At 38.7% G+C, this 20,151-nt stretch overlaps 2 protein-coding genes across 6 annotated transcripts in view; one reads left to right on the top strand and one right to left on the bottom strand.

Annotated features, from left to right (window-relative positions):
• Positions 1 to 771, bottom strand: part of TMEM156 (transmembrane protein 156) — a 31,048-nt gene extending 30,277 nt beyond the window's left edge. For both annotated transcript variants that reach the window (XM_048941787.1, XM_048941786.1), the window contains exon 1: positions 630 to 771. In XM_048941787.1, coding sequence (XP_048797744.1) covers positions 630 to 729 — 100 coding nt within the window. In that variant the 5' untranslated portion in view covers positions 730 to 771. The remainder of the gene's footprint in view (positions 1 to 629) is intronic.
• Positions 772 to 3,321: 2,550 nt separating this feature from the next.
• KLHL5 (kelch like family member 5) overlaps positions 3,322 to 20,151 on the top strand; it is a 48,473-nt gene continuing 31,643 nt past the window's right edge. For 2 of the 4 annotated variants that reach the window (XM_048941572.1, XM_048941571.1), the window contains exons 1-2: positions 3,322 to 3,549; positions 5,440 to 5,532. Coding sequence is in view for 2 of the 4 variants with exons in the window: in XM_048941570.1 (XP_048797527.1) it covers positions 18,507 to 18,883 (377 nt within the window). In the remaining 2 variants the exon portion in view is untranslated. Of the gene's footprint in view, positions 3,550 to 5,439; positions 5,533 to 18,357; positions 18,884 to 20,151 lie in introns of those variants that run through there. The other 2 variants (XM_048941570.1, XM_048941569.1) reach the window with 1 other exon arrangement.

The raw sequence follows: 20,151 nt of genomic DNA, 5'->3' as shown, positions 1-20,151 counted from the left end.
AAACCTTACTTAGGAACAGCTGTGACAAAGCTATTTTAATATTAATTTATTTATGAATTTTTAAGAAAGTGCTGAATGCATTAGTTACACTCACATATTTTGTATTCATCTGAAATACATTATTGACCTTCGGGATCACCAGTATTTGGGATTTCTGTTAACAGATTTGCTTCACTGTGCTATAATACGAATTCTGCTCTACTTTTTTATCGTGGTACCTCTGCATCCTCTGCGTATCTCCTTCATAGGTTAACCATATGAAGATTTATAGGCATTTGTGTTGAGAGATTTTTAAGAAAACTTATTTTTAAAGACATGGGTAGCTGCTTCTTAACATACACCTTTCAACTACTAACTTAATGAGGAAGCAAGTGAAAAGTACAGTTATATGCATATAGTGACCAGAAATTTTGCAATGTACATAAACGAACAGCAAACTCTTTTCAAATTACTACATATAATGAATTCTGTTTGTTAAAAATCTAAAGAAAACAATCTATATATACGACTTACACAGTTCATACAAGTATAGCATCGTAACTATCACTTTCAGGAAAGCACATGCCAACTTTTCAATTGCAATTAGACTTCAGAACAAGCAAGGGGTCCTTTAAAAGCTGATCACTCACCTTCATGGACTTTGAAAAACTCAGGTAAACATAAAATAAACATGGTGAGTACTCCTAGTGCTAACCTGAAGAGTTCTGATTTTCTTAAAATCAAGCACATGCCACTGAAGCACTCCCATCTAGCACAGTGGTGGCAACTTCCTTCCTGGTTTAGCTTTCAGCGTGGTGTGGGCTTTATGCAAAACAACATCTATGCATTTCCTTTTTCTAATATGACTTTTTCTTTTACTCCTTGTCACGTTAAGTTGTAGAGAGAGTAGTTCTGTCCTTATGTTGGCTTGTCTGAGAATGATTCAAGTGAAGATAAAATTAATGTATCAGGATGAAAATACAAGAAAACTAACGCATAGAAAACATTTCATTCATCTGGGGCAATTTTGTTTTAGGAACATCATCCCCTAATGGCCATTTTCACATACCTTCTGAACAATAATATAATCATCTTTGCGAAGAAATTTTGTTCTCCTTTGGCCAAGAAGATTGAAAAAAAAAAAAAAAGTCAGAGCTTCACTAAAAAATAAGTCAGATGAGTCAGATATGTAGAATTTATTGTTTCATTTATATACATGTGCACTGGGGCCAGGATGTGTGCATATGACATTTAACTTCATGTATTACTGTATCTTTAAGACTTCAATAGATTGGTGATTCAATCATTACAACTTCAAGTTACTGATATGGTAAATAAGCAACGTTTTAAGTCCAACGAACTGAGGATGAGATGTTCGTAGCATCATTGCTGCTCTATTCTCAAAGGACAGCAGATGTGTTGCAAATTTGTACTGTGTCTTCAGCATGTTATTAACCTTTACATCATGGGAAGTCTGGAAAGAGCCATTACTATTTCTATACTTAGTAGTCATAATTTTACAGTTAACTTTCCAGTTAGAAAAGTGAAATCTAGATGAGACTGCAAAGAATATTTCTGGAATATTCTGTATAAAATTATCCTGGACAATGCATATGTAAAAACAACGTTTCTCAAATATCGAGCATCTAGAGTATGAAAGAATTAATTAATGCAGTTCTTTTCTGACAGAATTTTTCCTACAACCCATTAAATAGTGAGTACTGCCAAACAGAAGCAATGCCATTGAAGTTAAAATAAGAAATGTCCCATGAACCTGAAATGCCCCAAATGTTATCTAGTTGCCTCAAAAGTTGATTAAGGCCAGGTGGAATTTAACCCACTATAGAAGGACTTTTGCTGGAGCTTTAATGAATACAAATTTGTTAACACAAAATTTTAAATGTAGCAACTTTATGTGATGAAATCAATGAAAAGAAAGCAAAATGAACTAATTTTATTTGGACACCAGGTTATAACCTAAGTAGCAATTATTATAATAATACATAATACATCTGAGTTGGAAGGGACCTTTACAAGCCATCCAGTCCAACTCCTATGCAATGGACAGGAACAGCTACAGCTGGATCATCACTCAGAGCCACATCCAGCAGCGAAAGTCACCAGTATGACTTTAAAATATAAACTATAACCACAGCACCATTTATATGCCATTTTAGCAAGTTAGCTCTACACCGTGAGAGACTGTGCTGCACTTAAATATCTCCCATATTATTTATACTTTCCTAGGTTTTGCTGGTGTTTACCCACCCCTTTCGCCCAGTCGGAATGAAAAAGTCTTTCAGAAACTGCAGGAGGACTTTGGCAAGTAATATGCATGTCTATGCCTTTCTAAGACACTCAGACTTTTTTCAGGCACATTTTAGCTCAGTCTCCAGTTCAGGAGAATGGCACAGGACCTGTCCCTGCACCCCACGGACATCCTAAGCCTACACATGATTACCCTGAGACAGCTATGTGTGTGTAAACGGGTGTCTGCCTGGACTGACCACTGACTGCAGTGAAAAGCGGGAGTTTTCCTGCTGGGGGACACTTCTGTCCACCTAGTTAATAATTTTTCAACAGCTTGAAGCAATTAGTGTCTTTGAAAACACTACTTCTCAGTGCAATTTAGTGAAAACAGAGTAAATCTTTCAGTCAGTCATGAAGACCAAAGGCAGACGGAGCACTCAGCCACGTAGGCTGCATGTTCTTACAAATTAGGCAATGAAAGCCCGACATACATCTGCTTCAAACACGTCCCACCATGCTTCACCGATGATCTCGCACACCCCTAAATCAGCTTTATCAGTCAGAGGCACATCTGACTTGTCACACAGTCTATTAATTTGGAAAATTATTCTCCCTTTGGGTGGCAGAAGTCAGCGGTAAGGTGCTATGAGGAGTGCGGCAGAGGTCAGAGTGTCTGTTAAAGAGTGAGTACAGGCTGCCACAGCACTACACGGTGCCATGAGAGGAGGTTAAATGTTGTGCCTTGTGTCACTGCTGATTTATTTCAACTAAATGGAGGACGGACAGAACGACACAAATAATTCGCTTCGCTGTGTCAAAATACAGAAAGGGTACCCAGCGCGCAGAACGAGGTCTGCACCCGTGTTAATTAAGGAAAACCGCACAGGCAGACCAGCGCCTCCCTTCGCCGCCCAGCCGACAGGGGGCGCGCGGCGCCGAGGGGAGCAGCCCGGAAGCGGGGCCGCTGGCTGGGGCGGTGCGCGGGCCACCCGCTCAGGCCGGGGGGCGGGGCCTGCTGTGCGAAGTAGGCGTGGCGATAGGCCCCGCCCCTGCCGCGGGTCCGCCCCGCCCCTCCCCTCGCGTGCGCGGCCGGCCCCGGGGCCGCAGCCGCCGGAGCGCGCCCGCGGGGAGGGGCCGGCGGCGGGGCCCATGGGGACCCGTTAGCGGCGGGAAGCGGCCTCCCGGTTCCCGCTGCCGTCCTCAGAGCAGAGCGGCAGCGGGAGGGCGGGGGTGCCGGGGCCTCCCTTGTGATTTTTTTTATTTTTTTATTTTTTTCTCCCTCCTTTCTTCTCTCTCCTGGCCCTTCCCGGACCGCGAGAGGTGAGAGGGCGGCGGGAGCTCGACGGCGAGGAGAGGGGGCTGGGGCTGCCGGCTGGGGGAGGAGAGAGCGCGGAGGAGGAGGGCTCCGGGGGCGGCTCCCGCGGCCGAGCGGGGAGGGAGTGCGGCGGTGCGCGGGTGGGCGGCGGTGCCACGGCGCGCTGTGCCCCGGGCGGGGTGCCCCGGCTGGCACCGTTAGGGGCGGAGCGGCTGTCAGCCCTCTGGTGCTCCAACTTCCCGCTGTCCGAAGGGAAGATATCTAAGTGTTGTTTTCAGTAAGAGCTGCCGCTCGGGTCTTGTTACGAGCGTGGATAGGGATAAAAAGCTTGAACTCGCGGTCAGGTCTGCAGCTTTTACAGAGACAAACGCTTTGTGTTGTGGGGATGCGTCACGTTGGAAAACGGACACGAGATGTGTTCAGTGATCTTTCCCGGAACCGTCCTTTCCGTTCTTGTGAAGGTGTTTTTGCAGCAGAACTCCGGGAGGTGCACGCAGATAAAGACTTTTTTAAAACAGAAAAAGAAAACAAAGCAAAAAAAAAAAAGGAAAAGGTACAACAAAGCTTGAACTTCAGAGATGCATTCCTGATAGCGGAGATCACATTTCCAACTTCACGCTTTTCCTGTTTTCTGTTTGCTGAACAATGTTAAGCAGCACAATGGAGGACAGACCCAAACTGACGGCAGTAACCCTCAGTTGAGGCAGTGCTTTCATCTGCCGCCCTTCAGCATCATCAGACTGTCTTTTGAGGACGTCTGTTGGAAGGGCAGGTCTGCTGCTGGACCCTGACAGCATGTAGATTTTAAAGTGTTGTGTTAGAAAGGCAGTGAATATGAATATAAAATAAGAAGAAAATCTACAGAGATTGAAAAAAATCTTGCCTTAAACTGTTATGGTTCAAGCTGATTGCAAACTGTTGCTAACTGGTGACGCACACTGGATGAAGCTGTGCCAATTCTTTGGCTCTAGATCCCCAGTATCAGTGGTTCTGATACTCCATGTTAGTATTGATGTAGTTCAGTTGTGATAAGGGAAATTACCTAAACGAACAAAACATCACCCAATAATGTGAGATTTTTCAGCTTTTAGGAAATTGCTGTGTTTCCTTTACAAAACATAAGGTGTAGGTTTGCCTCCTCTTTATCAGCTAGATTTCCCTTTTATTACAGCTAAATGGAGGAATGAATTAACTGCAAACCTCGCTATCCACTATTTGCTTTTTTTCTGTGGGAACAAAATTGTTGTTAAATTTTCATTCAAAATAACCAACAAAGCAACTGGAGATCAGAAATATTTGTATTAATCAGCTGCATGGCCTTAACAAATGCAACCATGTAGAAGTGATGAGGTTATGGGCTCCAGGTGACTTCATGTTACTGTTCTCACAGCTGGAAGGTCCTTGCACCTGGTAGGAAAGATCAAACTGTTGAAGGTGAGATATTAGATACCACATTATGCATGCAAGTGCCTTACAGGGCTGTTTTCTTTCTTCTTAAAGTGACTGTGGTCACTTTGATTCAAAAAGTGGATGCATGCTGTCTCAGCAGGCTGGATTCTTCCTGGAGCTACAGCTAGGCAAAATAGTAAAAATGTACTAAGGTTATTTAAAAAAAATGATTATAATTAATCTTGTAATGCGGTGTTTCTTGAGAGTTTATGTATTCAGATTTCATACTCATTCCTTCTCTTTCTTTGAACAGTTTATTGTATATGTAATTTACGTAAATTGTGGAAGGATCTGAGGTGACAGTTGCTCAGTGGCATACTTTAATCTCTTTCAGGTTATGAACTGAGGGACAAATGAAAGTTCTGACTGAATAGAATAGGCAGTCTGTTCTCAAGGTTTTTTCAGTGCCTTGTTTCTGATTTCTTCTCACTGTTTTCTGTCCATAGATTATTTTCTGCCTACCTCATCTTCTTGGAAGGAGGAAGACAAATGGAACTACATGATTCTGTAAACACCTAGAGATCATTCTGGTGTTGTAGGTAATTATTGTACTGACTCAATTCCAGTATTGAATGATGCTACAATGAATGTGAATTCATCCACAAAGGATATGGGCCTTCTTGATTACACCTTCATTAAGTTTTGTACTGCACATTTCTGATGAGTGCACACAAGCAAGATTTGACTTTGCTTTGCTTTTGTGGACTCAGATTCTAATGTTTGGAGTGTTTGCATGTGTTTTTATCACTTACCATGTCTGATGTTTATCAAAACATGCTTTATAGAAGACTGTCAGTAATACTATAATGCTCATTATAATCTTTTCAAAATACATGAGAAACTTCCATCCTCTAATCTTCTAATCGGTATAGAAAAAAGTGGAAAATGTCTTACTGAATCTGTAAGAGAAAATATTGCTTTAGAAAAACGCTTACGATAGAAGCCTTCAGACTGCTCAGTCAAATCTCATTATGTTGATAATACTAACTGGCTTTTACTTTCATTTTTTTAAGTAGAAAGTACTAAGACTTTTCTAAGCCACAGCCATTTTCAAACGGAGTAGCTTTGATACACACACACAAAGCAAAGAGGTAGAAGAATGTTGGGGGGAGAAAAAGGAGTATTTGCCGCAATTTGGCTTTATTTGAACTCTGCATAAAGTAAAACACTGCTGAAGAAATAGTGATGAGGGTAGGAAAGGCAGTGCTTAGGGTAGTAGAAAAATAAAAAAAAGTATCTGTTTTCTTCCCTGTGAGTTATGCCTGCACTGGGTACGTTGAGAAAACAATTTCTGTGAAGTAACTGTGTACTTGTCCAGAATTCATTCATGTCGTGATACAAATGCTGAAGAGAGGTGTTCTCTCTATTTATTTCTTTATCTGTCAAATCAGTAGCGATTTATGATGTACATACATCATCATATATACATCATATATACTGATTTTGACAGAATATGCTTTATTTTGTTCTGGGGAGCTGAGAACTTTGAGTGGCTTTGCAGGAGCAGAGAGTTTAGAGGATTGTTGTGATCCACACACTGGAATAACAGGAAGTGTGCTTCAAGTTGATTCAACCCAGAATGATTGCTGAGCACTAAATATCCTTTGTAGCTGTCTGCTGAGACAATTCTAGTCCAGAAGTACACAACTCAAGACACTTTCTGTCACCACCTTTAAAAAAAAATAACTGAGAATTCTGGGCAAGAGCTATTAAAAGGTCTTATTTTTCTTTGGATGTTTCCTATGCTTGGCCATAACGCTTCTAAGCTAAGACATCCTTTGTTTTGAAAGTTTTCAGCTCAAGTCTGTTGCCATCCTTTGTCCCTTCAAAGAGTACCGTGAGCAGTATTGGTCACTTTGTAGTTTTTGTGGGAGTTGGTTGTTTTGTTCTTTTTATATTGCTTTTTATTATTTTTACTCTAGATTGCTATTTTATAAGATATGTAAATTAATTATAATTTTCTTTTGTATCACAAATACTTCTCAACAGTCAGTGTGTTAGAAAAAGGTAACATTGTTAGTTGGTAAGTATTTAGGTTAAAAGAAATGTGTATCTGTAAACCTCTAGCACTTTACTATTTTTATTTCTCTGGGTCTTGAGGAACAAAAAGCTTGTTAGGTGTTTCAGCACCATATCCCAAGTTTAGCATTGCCTTAGTGGTAGTGATAGTGGCAAGTAATTGGCAGTCAAACTGCTTTTGATAGGTTTGACAACTGTCAGTACCCACAGTAGGAGAGTATTTGATGTTATATTGGTTTAGTATGGATTTTCCTGGTAGCTCACTGTGGGATAAATACTTCTGTTTTATTGCAAGGTAGAACACCTAATTATCAAGTGGAGCTGCTGAAGAGTAACTGTATCTTACAGTCAACTCTGGTATTTTTAAAGAGGACAAACTGTAAAGTTGAGAAAGGCATTAATTTCAATCTGTTCGTATTATGTTCATATATATGGTTATTTTACCAGCTCGTTACCTTTTCAGCTATAAGTGCAGTTGATGTTGAAATTCTGATGTATTCCTTGACAACACTGATTCAATTTGAAGAACAATTTTTGACTAGTAAACTGTGTTTTTTCCAAGAGTATTCCTCAGATTTTCAGAATTAATGGAAGACTTTATATAATGGTGCAAGATGTATTTGTAAAACAGAAAATTAAGGTTGAAGAATGGCTCCCTCTCTTCTAAAAACGCATCTGAAGACGTTGCAGTGCCTTAGCTGACACGCTGTCAGAATAGTCAGCTTACCTATGCTAACTCTCCATTAAATTCTTTAAGAAATCTTCGGTAAAATTCCTTCAAATATGCAATAGGTTGCAATTCAATAAATTGTCACTTAATAGAACATTCTATTTTTATTTTGTGAAATCTTGTGCAGTCTTGTATTATGCATTCAGTGATGGTAGGCTTTTTATCTTCAAAGACTGTATTTATATTTCTGGATGTCCTTTAAACTGTATTCTAAGTGCTTTCCTATTTACGGGGTGCATACCTTTTTAACTTTGAAATTGTCACAGAAACACAATGATACAGAATTGTAAGGGTTGGAAGTGACCTCTGAAGATCAGGTTTCCCCAACCCCCATCTTAAAGCAGGTTCTCTAGAGTAGGTTGCACAGGAAGGTTCAAATGGGTTTTGAATTTCTCCAGAGAAGCAGACCTCACTTTTCTCTTGGGCAGCCTGTTTCAGAGTTCTGTCATCACCTTACAGTTTCAGAAAAGTTGTAATTTGTCCAAGTGTTTTGCATGACTACAGCTTTTGAAGCCTTTGGAAAGTATCTTGAAAATGTAAGCTGTTTCTCATTCTTACACATCTTCAATTTTATGCAGGGAAACAAAGGAGAGGATAGCTTTTCATTCTTTTTGTATTAAATATTAGTAACTAGCAGAGTGCTGTGGATAATTTCTCATTTTAAGTCCCATTTCTAGTAGTCTTTCTTTAAATGTTTCCTATGGCTTGCAATTGAAGACTTCAGCTCTGTAGGCTTTCTGCCTTCATCAGTAAAGCAGTTCTCAGCTTGGCAAAGCATTACACGAACAGCATTGGAAAGGAGAACATAAAATGAAAAATTAATTAGCTTTCTGAAACACTGGGCATTAGGAGGCCAGAACCACGATTATGTGTTTCATCATTCTTTGTTCTATGATGACAGTGTTCTGGAAGGTGTTTGTTTTAAAAAACAATTTCTCCTTTTGAATATCAGTTCTAATTTGAGTTTAAACCTTTGAGAAGAAAAGTTCTGGAGCACACACTTTGCTAACTAATATCTGAGGTATGTATTTCTTCTGAAAGATCACATTAATAGCAATTACTAAAGAAAATTAAAAGAACTGTGACTAACCATGAAACAAAAATAGTTCAACTTTGCAACTGTGAGAAGTTTTGATTTTTAAACTTAAGTTGGAGTTAGATGGAGCAAAATGGACTTCCTGTTCGTGCTTCTGTATGTTTCACGGTGTTTTCAGAATAAATAGAAGAGCATTGTGTTTTAATTCACTTGTGGTTTGGTGACTATGCTCAGTGTTTATTGACAGCTGCATTTTTGGCTGCAGGAGCTATTTGCACATAACCTTTTCAATATTATCAAATATGCACGTCTTGCAGCCTATCAAACTGTTGGCTGTTTCGCTTTCTAAGGACTCTTTCCTTGGAATTCTTAAATCCAACTTACTGTATAGATATTACTCATAAAAGAGAGAACAAAAGAAAGAGAAAGGGAGGAATTCTTTTCTCCTGTTCTGTGGTCAGAATGCCTTCTGCATCTTCGTATCAGCTTCCTCTCAAAAACTGATTTCAAATCATGCTACACTGTCATGCAATCTTAATTAGAACAAAATAAAAATAATTATAAGGGAGAGAGACACGTAATCTCAAATCTTTCTTAGATTATTTTTTTTTAATTTCTCATGTTTGTTTTCTGATACTCCTTCTGATTCTTCTGCCACCTCACTGTTGGCTCCCATTTTTTGAAGCTGTAAAAGGTGAATACTGATAATATTTTGGTATGATATGGGCTGTGAAGGCAAGATGAAGATGATAAAGTAATCTGTCTAGTATAGATTTGAGTTGGTCTGGGGAGAAATGGTGTCATTCATCATTCTATAAATAAAAGCGCACACCATCCTTATGCTTACTGTGGGCTCATTTTCTGAGTCAACAGCACCTGCCAGCGTCACCTTAAAATGCTCCTCTAGAATAAATTAAATATTCACAGTACCTGCTAGGTAATGTGTGTGTATTCATGATGTACAGAAAGACAAGAATCGTGTCCGGAGAGGTTTACTATCCTTTGCTGTAAAGAATGCAGAGAGCAGCATGTCTGAATTACCAAATTTACGATGCGCTGATGTGTAGCACCTATGGAGTGAGGAGAAATGGCAGAAGCTGATGGGAAAGTAAAACTTTTCTTGGTGTCTTTGGTGATGGAACTTGCATGCAAGCAATCCATACTTGTTATGACTAGACAACGTTGTTTGTGTAAATAAGCTATTAGCTTGCTGGTTGCCATTCCAGATAAAGTATTCTGCATTGATTATTCATCATATGCAGTGTAAGATGCATTGTTGGTGGATGTTATAAAATATATTCTGATGGCCTAAAAGCTGCGTTTGAATTTTAAATGATCACTTTGTCTTTGCCAAAAATGAAACCAAAGTTTAGATCTTTTTACATTTAGTGAGAGAAACAGTATTTTGGATGTTAATGTAATCACAGGCTTGTGCATTCAGACTGTCTAATTAAAACATTACAAAAGTAGAGGATCTAATGATGTTATCATAACTTGGCAAGCTTTTCACCGGGAACTGCAGCATTTTAAGCATGGAAGTAAAGCACATAAAAGTAATTAACTAAAATTAATCTATACATTTATAATAAATGTGGGCAGATGAAGTGATAAGTAACAACTTTTCTTGGCAGATTTTTTCATTACCAAATAGAAATTAAAGTTGCACTTCTGCGTAAGAAACGGACTGGAGAACAATTACACTTAAAACAGATAAAGAGATAATTTCTTTCGGTTTTCAGGCATTATTGTCTGAAAATTCACAAGCTTGATAAATATGGGTGCTTTATAAACATTCTAAGCTAGGTAAGTACTTCTAGTACTTTCAGCTAATGGTGAAGATAGCTTAGCAGATGATTGCAAACCATCTGAAGCTAATGAGCACTATATGTAGTTGTACAATATGTTAGTTTCTTATTTTCCTTTAGTTAGATTTGATGGAGGAGAAGAAACAACAACATCTGATAAGCCAATAAAGAAAGGTTTTTGTTAATTGTACTTTTTCGATCTTACAGCTTAGCCAACTGAGTTCGAGTTTTCTCTTCTTTAAGCATGCTAGCTTGACTGGACTCCATACTGCTAGGAATGCCAACAGTTCTCGTACTCCCATTGTTTGTTTAGTATCCTGTGTTCCTCCTGGCACTTAATTTATGTTGCTGTTGCATAGTATTCTCTCTGTGCAGAACAGCAAATGTTTTAGGAGCCCTATGAAATCAGGGGTGAGGCAGCTAAGATGATGGGTCTGTGCGCCTCTGGGATAACTGAACAGTTAATTCAGTGAGTGCTTTAATGATTTAAAGGCTTAGTGCTACCATTGTTGCTTTCCTTGTCAAGGTCATTTTAATTTCATACAGTTGTGGAAAGGTAGGTTTGTGTTTGAACGCTGTGTTTGAGCAATCTGTCAGATACCATGATGATTTTTTGTTCCGCTTTGTTTATAAATCCACACTCAGGTGATATGTAGCCAATCAAGGTGAGGCAGTTGTGCATGCCCAGAAGCAACAGGTAAGAAGCTTGTGAGTCTGTAGTATGCCCAGACAAGCTGGATTTGTGCCTTTTGGTTTATCAGCCCCCAGATAGTTCTTGGGCCTGTCTGTTAATTTCAGTCAAACTCTGACAGAATGTATCTTTTTGTATGCTTGAATTTCTAGAAGGTATGGAAAATATATGGGTATGTATGGAAGTCCAATAAGAAATACTGCTTGACTTGCCAGCTGGTGAGCCTGTCTGCTTCTGGGCCTGAATACGGCCAAGGATTTTCTTGTACTACCTGTCTGCCACAAGGTGGGGAGGGAAGTGTGGCTGTGTGTAAGCAGACTGTGAGATGAAGCATCCAGAGGAGCTGGAGTTAATATTAGAAGAGCCTGTAAAATAAGTATAAGTGGAGAGCCTGAGATTATTTTTGCACAAAACTGCAGACAGAAAAATTGAAGTGCAAGAAATGAGTCTCGTCTAGTTCTACAGCTCTATTTATTTACTGGTGGTGGTTTACGTACTGACACTGATTCAAATAAAATTATATTTGAAATATACTACTCAGTGTTTTCTCTTTGCTTACTGTATCTATTTGTATTGTAAGTTTTACTTTCTGATTACAAAAAAATAAAGTAGGATTTTTTCAGATCGGAATAAAATAATTACTTCTATTGATGTTAAATTCCGCTGCTGTTCTTCACTTATATCTTGATGTGATTTTATCTTGGATACTGATTATAAACATATAATATGGAATATGTGGTGATTTGATACAAGATTTAATCTGAAATTAATTAGCATCCAATTACAGAATTAAAGATGTTTTCCCTTCTGTGCCTTAGATTCGTATTGTTTGTGGAACAACATTTCCAGGAAGTTTTGCAGAACTCGTGGCTTGGCTTTTTTTCTTCCTGTACATCCAGTTGCCTCAGTTGGCAGTCTGCACTCGTAAGGATAACCAAGTCAGGCAGTAGATATGTTTTCTATCTAGCCAATCTTGAGCTCACCAGGGAGGTTTATTTCTATCCAGCTGTTACTTTTAAGGTTCTTACGGTATAAAAGCCCTTAACCTATGGAAGTGCAGAAATTGAATTGGGGTGCTTATTTGATTATATAATACTAAATGCAAGCTGTTAATAGTGCAAGTCTCCCATTGCCACAGCGACTAGTCCTGTAAAGTCAGAGGGCCCCCTCTTATCTCCAGGGCCCTTATCCCGTGGGACTTTTTCCAGCAGATCCCTGAGAAGACTGTATCTGCTGTACAGAAGCTTGCTTGTATGCCTTGAGCACTGTGTGCAGTTTTGGGTGCCACAGTATAAGAAGGACATAAGGCTATGAGCATTCAGAGGAGAGCAGCAAAGATGGTAAAGGATCTAGAGGGCAGTGTGTATGAGAAATGACTGAGGTCCCTTGATTCAGCCCAGAGGATTGGAGGCTGAGGGAAGACCTCATGGTGGCCTATAGCTCCTCATGGGGGAAGCAAAGGGACAGCACTGATTTCTGTTACCTGCTGACAGTGACAGAATCCAAGGGAATGGCATGGAGTTGTGTCAGGGGAAGGTCAGGTTGGGTGTTGGGGAGAGGTTCTTCACCAGAGGGTAGTGGGCATGGAACAGGCTACCCAGGGCAGTGGTGACAATACTGAGGTCCTGGAGTTCAAGAAGCATTTGGATTAAAACTCTCAGACATAGTTTGAATTTTGAGTGGTCTTTTGTGGAGTTAGAAGTTGGACTCAGTGATCTCTGTGGTCCCTTCCAACGTGGGGTAGTCTATGTTTCTGTGATGTATCTACTGATCAGTGTTTGTGCCGTAACTCATCCATAGCAGTGACATGTCTAGGGGAGGTGATTTGTTTTTACTGTCTCTGAGTTAATTTTACTTTATTTTCATTAGAATCAGCCATATTAATATTCCTGGAGTGTATGAAATAAGAATCTTCTGCTTGTCTTAATGTATGCATGACTATTTGAGCCTTTTGGTACAGAAGACTGTTTTTGTCAGCTTGGGGATTGATGTCATAGTATTGTCTATTTCATATTGTAACTGAATTTTACCTGGAAAAACACACCATACATGGAGCACCAAGTTTTTGAGAGCAAATAAGCTTACTGCAGTTTTTTGTCAGAGATAGTTCTGTGTTAGCTTGTAAATGGTGCTGTTCCTGATGATGCCTGAGTATCACCTGGATAGGGAGAAACAGATGTGAAATGTTCCAGTGTTAAAGAATGTAAATGTCTTGGTCACAACTGTTCTGTGTCAGCCACTATGTTGTTCAAGCAAAAAAAAATCTAGGATCTGGTAGTGTGATCTTCCATACTGTGGAAATGATGGAAACCTGTGAATTTTTTTCTTTCCTTCTTATTTTGAGTAAAATAAACTCTAAAATAAGCTCTTGCTCTGTAAAGCAGGATGTAAAGGCTGGATGTTGTGTTGAGGGACATGGTTTAGTGGGAGCTATTGGGAATAGGTGAACGGTTGGAATGGATGATCTTTTAGGTCTTTTCCAACCTTGGTGATTCTATGATTCTAAGCAAGAGTAAAGCTGTTTGCTCTGAAGACAGAGCATTCTGAGCAAATGGCTTGCACCTCTCAAGAGAGATGTGCAGTGCTAAGTAGCAAGAAGTTGCAATGCAGTGCCGAGAATTTGGCAGCAGCTCATTTCTGCTTTGGCAGTGCACTCTGTAGTGGTTTGTGTTGGTTTTTTTCTTTTTTTTTTTTTTTCCTGGGTGAATTACACTGTTGACTTCTTACATAAACATGAATCAAAAGTGTTTGTACTTACAAAAAAAAGTGGGTATTGGAAGTGATCACTGTTTTATAAAATGACAGAGCATGAGCACAGCTATCCTTCTGAAGTCTTCATTAAGCAGTTTCTATAACTTTTGGACTAGAATACAGGAACTGGGAAGAAAAAATAGTCAACGTTTAATACTTCAGCATAATCATACAAGCAGGATTGCAGCATCAGGGCTTGTCTGTAGTAGATTTTTTTTGACAATTATTTTAATGTCCTGAAATAATTGAAAGCTTAAAATCTCTTTTCAAAGGGCGTTAAATTTTGAATGCCTTTTTATGCTCTAAGTGTGTATTTGATTAATTCATGAACATCTTATGGTCAGTGAACTGTTCTGGTGCTTCAGAATAAATATCTAGGCTCTCTATAAATATTGGCAGTAAGATACTACCTCGTTATATCTTAATGAGTCTAGTTGTGTCTCAGATACATCTTTTGATATGTAATGCTTTAGCAAAGAAGTGGGTTTTTTTTCAGGAGGGAGAAACAGCTCTTGCAGACAAAACAAAGGCTTCAATTATTTTGACATTGTCATTCTAAATTAGCACTTAAAAATATAATTAATATAGGGACTAGCTTAGCCTTTAAATCCCTAGCTCTTCAATTGGAAAATGGGTAATTTTAAATTCATTTGACAGAATAAGTACCTTGAAAATGTTATGTCTGAACTGCAGTGATGTTGGATGGCAATAGTTTTTTGAAGCCAAAATGTAGGGGTGGCAGTAAAAATGTTGCCATGAAAAGTGATGTTGAGATTCAAATTTTAAACATTCCTCAAAAATGTATCTGAGAAACATTTGCTTTCTTGAAAATTTAACTGACTTTCCAGTGGAATAAAAGGTCACAATGAATAAAAACATACAGAACTAATGTGTTAAATAATGATTTTTCTATTTAGCCCACTAATGTACTTAGATGTATCTCAATATTTGGAGTATATCTACCCTGAAATTATGCACAAAAAGTATTTTAAGAGTAACAGTATTACTTAAATTCTAACTTTTTGTTGGATTGTAATCTTCCTTTAACATCTGTATGAACAAACAGTTCATGTGTAATATCTGGAAATGTCTGTAAAAGTTTTTGATTGAAAAGTTAATTTTGTTGTCTTTTACTTCAAGTTTAACATACAATATGCATTCAAATGTTCATTTAATCACAAGGTATAATCTGGAAAACTCCTGTTAACTGTCTGCAAGGATTAATTTCTTACTCTGTGGAGCTGCTCATATGAGAGAAGTCGTATATTTAAATGTTCAGCTGCTCCACTCTTAAGAATATCAATTGTATCAGTCAAATCCAAGTTCTCAAAGCTGTCTTCCAGTAATTTTCCACAACCTCCGTAATGCCAACAGAATCCTGCAGAATCATGTTCACAAAGAGGGCCATGTACTTGTATTCAAAAAATTATGACTTGCCCTGAGATAGAATATGGTTATTCATCTGCAACTAAGGTCAGAAAAGACCTTTGTGTGTGAGCAGTTTGGGATTCTCTTTGAAGTCTTTTGCCTTAGTAAATTTAAAAAAAAAAAAAAGGAATCCTTACAAAGTGTGTTTATACTGTGTTTAATTAAGATGCTGCCACCCAGTTTACATGTTAGCAGGTTTCTAAGAAATGTGTTAGTGTATTAGAAAGACTTACAATAGAATGTAGTCATGGGTGTGGGCATTTGGATTTGTCAGCGCCCACCTGAAGAAGAGATATCAAAGATGAGCTTTGAGTGGACCAAGTAAGAGGCTGTCCTTCCAGTTCATCACCTGAGATCTCCACAAAGGTCAGTAATTCCCAACAGGGGGACCTTATAAAATCCATCGTGTTGCTTATAGGAAGGAAGCTTGTGGAGAACAAGAAGGGGACATCAATTATTTCATGCAGCCTTACCAGTTTAAACTGAATTAAGTGCTGCTTGCTTCATTTTGTCATTTTTTTATAACAGCTCGTATCTAATTTATATGAAAGAAATATGTATAAATGTATTTTATGGTGAGAGCATATAAAGAAGCAAGTTTGTATCATCTAGAAAAATGAAAGAAAATAGAAAACAGTTCATTCTTTTAAAACCACGGCAGTTTCTTTTCTAATCTCTGTTTGAGGCCATAGCTTCGCAGCTGGAAAAAAGCAATAATTGGACTGTGTTTCCCAGAAAGTCATAAGAAAGTGCTGAAAAAGTGACAGAGTTGGCAAATCTGCCATTGTCTTAGCTTACTTTTACTGGAACAGTTTGAATTTCAGATGAGTCTGTTAAACAAGAAAAAATTCAGGTCAGTCCTTATGTATAAGGCATTTACCATACCAGTAGAAGGAAAAGTATTTAAAACTTTTTATAGTTAAATGGATAATTAAAATACTACTACTATAGCAAACATTACCAAATGCACTGGTAGCTTCTCTTGTTTACCCACCTTTGAGAAACAGTAAACAGCAGCACAAAATGTAAAGACAGGATAAATTAAAAGATGCCATTTATTATTTCTTGAATTGTACTGTAGCTTGTGGTTGCACAAAGGATGATGTTTGAACAGTGCAGCTAACGCTTCTGAAATTTACATAGCTGTACAAGCTGGATAGGGACTAGACCTCATTTATTTTTAGTTTAACATCCATGTAATCTTTATGCTGATCCCCAGCAAAGATGGTAACAGCCTTGTATATTTATCTACTTGATTGTCTCATCTCTCAAGTTGCTCTCAACTATTTTCTGGATATGGTGCAACTGACATGGTACATCAGTTTTGGTAGACCAGGATGTTAGCAAGGTACAAGTTCTGAAATGCAGCATCTCTTGTAGAAAATAGCTGGAATATTGTTTCTATAGAAATGTGCTTTGATGGCTTTTGTGAGAAGCAGTTTCATAAATAACTAAGTTCTGAGCAATGGTAGGTGAGTTTTCCGGCTTAAAACTGGCCTCTTTAGCATTGCAGTTCCTAAGAATATTGCATAATATTCTGCTGACATTAAATCAGTGTTGGCTTTTGGGGTGATAAAATTATGTACTCTGCATACAGCCTGTTATAAAGAGCACTGCAAGTATCCCAGTTGTCAGGTCAGAGAAGCATACTTTGTAGTTCGCTTTGTCCATCTGAGAGATAGTTAACCTCCACTCTTCATGGCAAATGTAGGTAAGGAAAGAAACAATTCCTATAAATTGATTGAATTTGTATCCTTGAGAGCTGAACAGACCAGATGAACTGTGAAGACTGAAAATGTAAGTCTATTTATCAAGGACTGATAAAATCCAGCATCTCTTTGTTATTCTAAAGTTGTTGTATTTGCATGTGATTGGAATTAGTTTCAGCAGCTTAGATCTAACTAGCTCCATCTGTCACTGAGGAAACAGGCCATTTTCAGAGGAAATATAAATCGGTCATTGTATGTTTTGTCTTTGACTTCTTCCTCTTTCGAATAAAGACATTTTGGGATGGTTTAATGTATTGCGTACACTGCTCATCTACTGGGGGTTCTGTCTCAGAAGTACAAGAATTTCTCTCCTCTGTCACAGTACCTTTAAGCTGATGTAAAACAGCTGATTCCATATGATGAGAGAGAAGCAAAGGTCTCCTGTTGTCCGTTGTTCAGAGGGTGTCTCCGATGTCCTGGGCAGTGACTGGTTAGCCTTGTTAGCCTTTGTTGCTTTTGCTTTTCGTGATATGTAGTGAATGGAAACCATTAGCTCATTTCAGATGTAGAATGTTATAAATTTTTGTTTACTGCAGACCTAGATTTGAAACAAGGCACAGCAGGATGAAAGGCTCTATTACCCTGTACCAGTTCCTCAAGCCTTGCAGGCTCTTCCCGTACTGCTTTTTGTTGTTTTATTTTTTAGTTTGAGTTACCACATGTCCTGCAAAGGGAAAAGTATTATTTACAGTTCAGTTTTTCCTCAGTACGATCGGTTATGTTTGGATGGGTTTTAGTCCTTTCTGTAAATTTGTTCTTCAGCAGTGCAGCAAGAATTTCGTTTGCTTTGTGCAGTTTTTGTTTCCCCCTCTGTAGCAGCAAGAGTTAACGGAATGAGAAGAGATTCTGAGATGCGGTACAGGAATTACTTCTCTGTCATTTGTGGTTTAAGAAAAGGGGGTGGTATTCATCTCTCCAAAGGGCTTTAATGAATACTGTTTGGTGCTTCTGAAAGCTAATGGTCAGAGAGCAACAGACGCAGCCTTGGAGCTTTTAGAGCAGACTGACAGGCGTTTTTCCTGATGGAGGTGATTGTTTTACCTTCTCTCTTTACCTCGGGATTTTTCATCTCCCGTTGCCTTTTGTTTATATTCAAATGACGTGCCGTTAAAGAAGCGCTTTTGTGTGAACGCGGTCCTTTCCCCCCTCCTTCCCCTGTACAACCGCTGCTGCCACAGCCGGGCAGAGCATGTGTTCCTCTTGTCTTGGTTGGGTGCACAAATCTTCTTTTATGCGTGCTGCTTCTTACCCTGTTGCCTAGACGATCGCTGGCTTTCACTGAGGATGTCTGGTTCTCGTAAAGACTTTGACGTGAAGCAGATTTTAAAAATCAGATGGAGGTGGTTTGGTCATCAGGCGTCAGCCCCTAATTCTGCAGTCGAGAGCCACCAGGGAGACTTCTGGAGCAGAGGGCAAAATGTAACGACTGGTGGCACAAAGTTTTTAGATTCAAGTGACCTGGCTTTAACAGCAGTTGGTTACAGGAGGTCCAGCCAACAGGATTTCCAGAACTTGCCTCCTTGGCCAATGGCATCCACCTCAGAAATCCCCGCATTTGAATTCTCTGCAGAAGATTGTGGAGGTGCACGTTGGCTTGGCAGACAAGAGACAGATGATAGAGCAAGCGAAGAAGAAAATGAATCGGACAGCAGTTCGTGCAGGTTGTTACTTTACTATTGTGGGAAATGTGTTTTTGTTTTATGTATACAGATAGCGTGCATGTAAAAGCTAGCCTTTATCCTCGATTGAAATGCTTCAGAAACCTAGCAGTCACTGTGTATCAGCAACGGAAAATGTTTTATAACCAGGCTTTGGTGTATTTGCTATGACCTTTTTAAAAGGCAATGCTATTTACTCAGTGTGAGTAAATAAAGCTTGACCAAGTGCATGCATTTGTGCTTTCAGTGTTATACCCAACACATGCTGACATGAACAAGGTAGTGGCCACCATAAGATGATGTTACTGGATGCTTTTAAAATTATTTTGAAGTGATGCTAATTGTCTGAGTATGGTGAGAATCAGTCTCCTGCCAGTTTGGAGGGATCTGGGGACATTTAAGCTGCTTTTGACTCTTATCTGTTGTTTCCATGTATTTCTATGGATAAGGGAGATGGCACTTTAAAAAAAATAATAATAAAAATAGACTGTAAGACAAAAACATCCTTTTTGCTTGTGCATATACAACTTGAAGAAAAAATAGTCTATTGTATGTTAGTCAGGTTATGCTGTGAGTGAATACCAAATGGCTGCTTTCAAATGATTGCAGTTGTCTGTGGGAGTGTCTTAAACTGTACCCAGTTTAAAAGAGGGAAAAAAAAAAACATGTTCTGTATCTACAAAAATATTTCAGTGTTCTTTTCTCATGTATGTAGTTCATCTGAAGATGAAACTGTAAAAAAATTGTTCTTAAGTGAAAGGTGTTTTACAGTTGGTGGAAAACTAGACAAGTTAGTATCTTTCTTGTTAAACATTAGTTTATTTCTTTTATCTGTTAGTGGATTCTTCACTGAAAGTATTTTTTCTCTTTTGTGCTGTCTGTAGAACAATAATGGTTAGCTTTCCATTTCATGGGAAATTTAGAGTATTTACTTGCTGGATTTTTCGGATAATTTGCAATCATAAGGCTTTTTGAAAGTATGTTGGTTTAAAAGGGTACGCTGCTTCATAAAGCATATTAGGGGCAGATCATTGTAGTTAGAGCAGTTTTACTGTTTTGCATTCTCCAGGAGAAGAATTCATTTAGTGCAAGGGTAAAACAGTCTAGAATATAAATGCCAACTGTTTGTGGTTTATATAACCTTTAAAGACCGGTGGAAAGGAGGGGGAAGTAAAAATGCTTGGGAGTGTATTTGTTCTTGTCACTGACCTACAAAAGTACTGGTATAGTGAAAGGAAGTTCTGCATTCTGATTCTTTGTAACAGGCAGTC

This window comes from Lagopus muta, chromosome 4 (genome assembly GCF_023343835.1).
Source record: "Lagopus muta isolate bLagMut1 chromosome 4, bLagMut1 primary, whole genome shotgun sequence".
Lineage (NCBI taxonomy): Eukaryota > Metazoa > Chordata > Aves > Galliformes > Phasianidae > Lagopus > Lagopus muta.
Note: the sequence above shows the minus strand (reverse complement) of the source record. Positions and strands in the feature narration are given on the sequence as shown.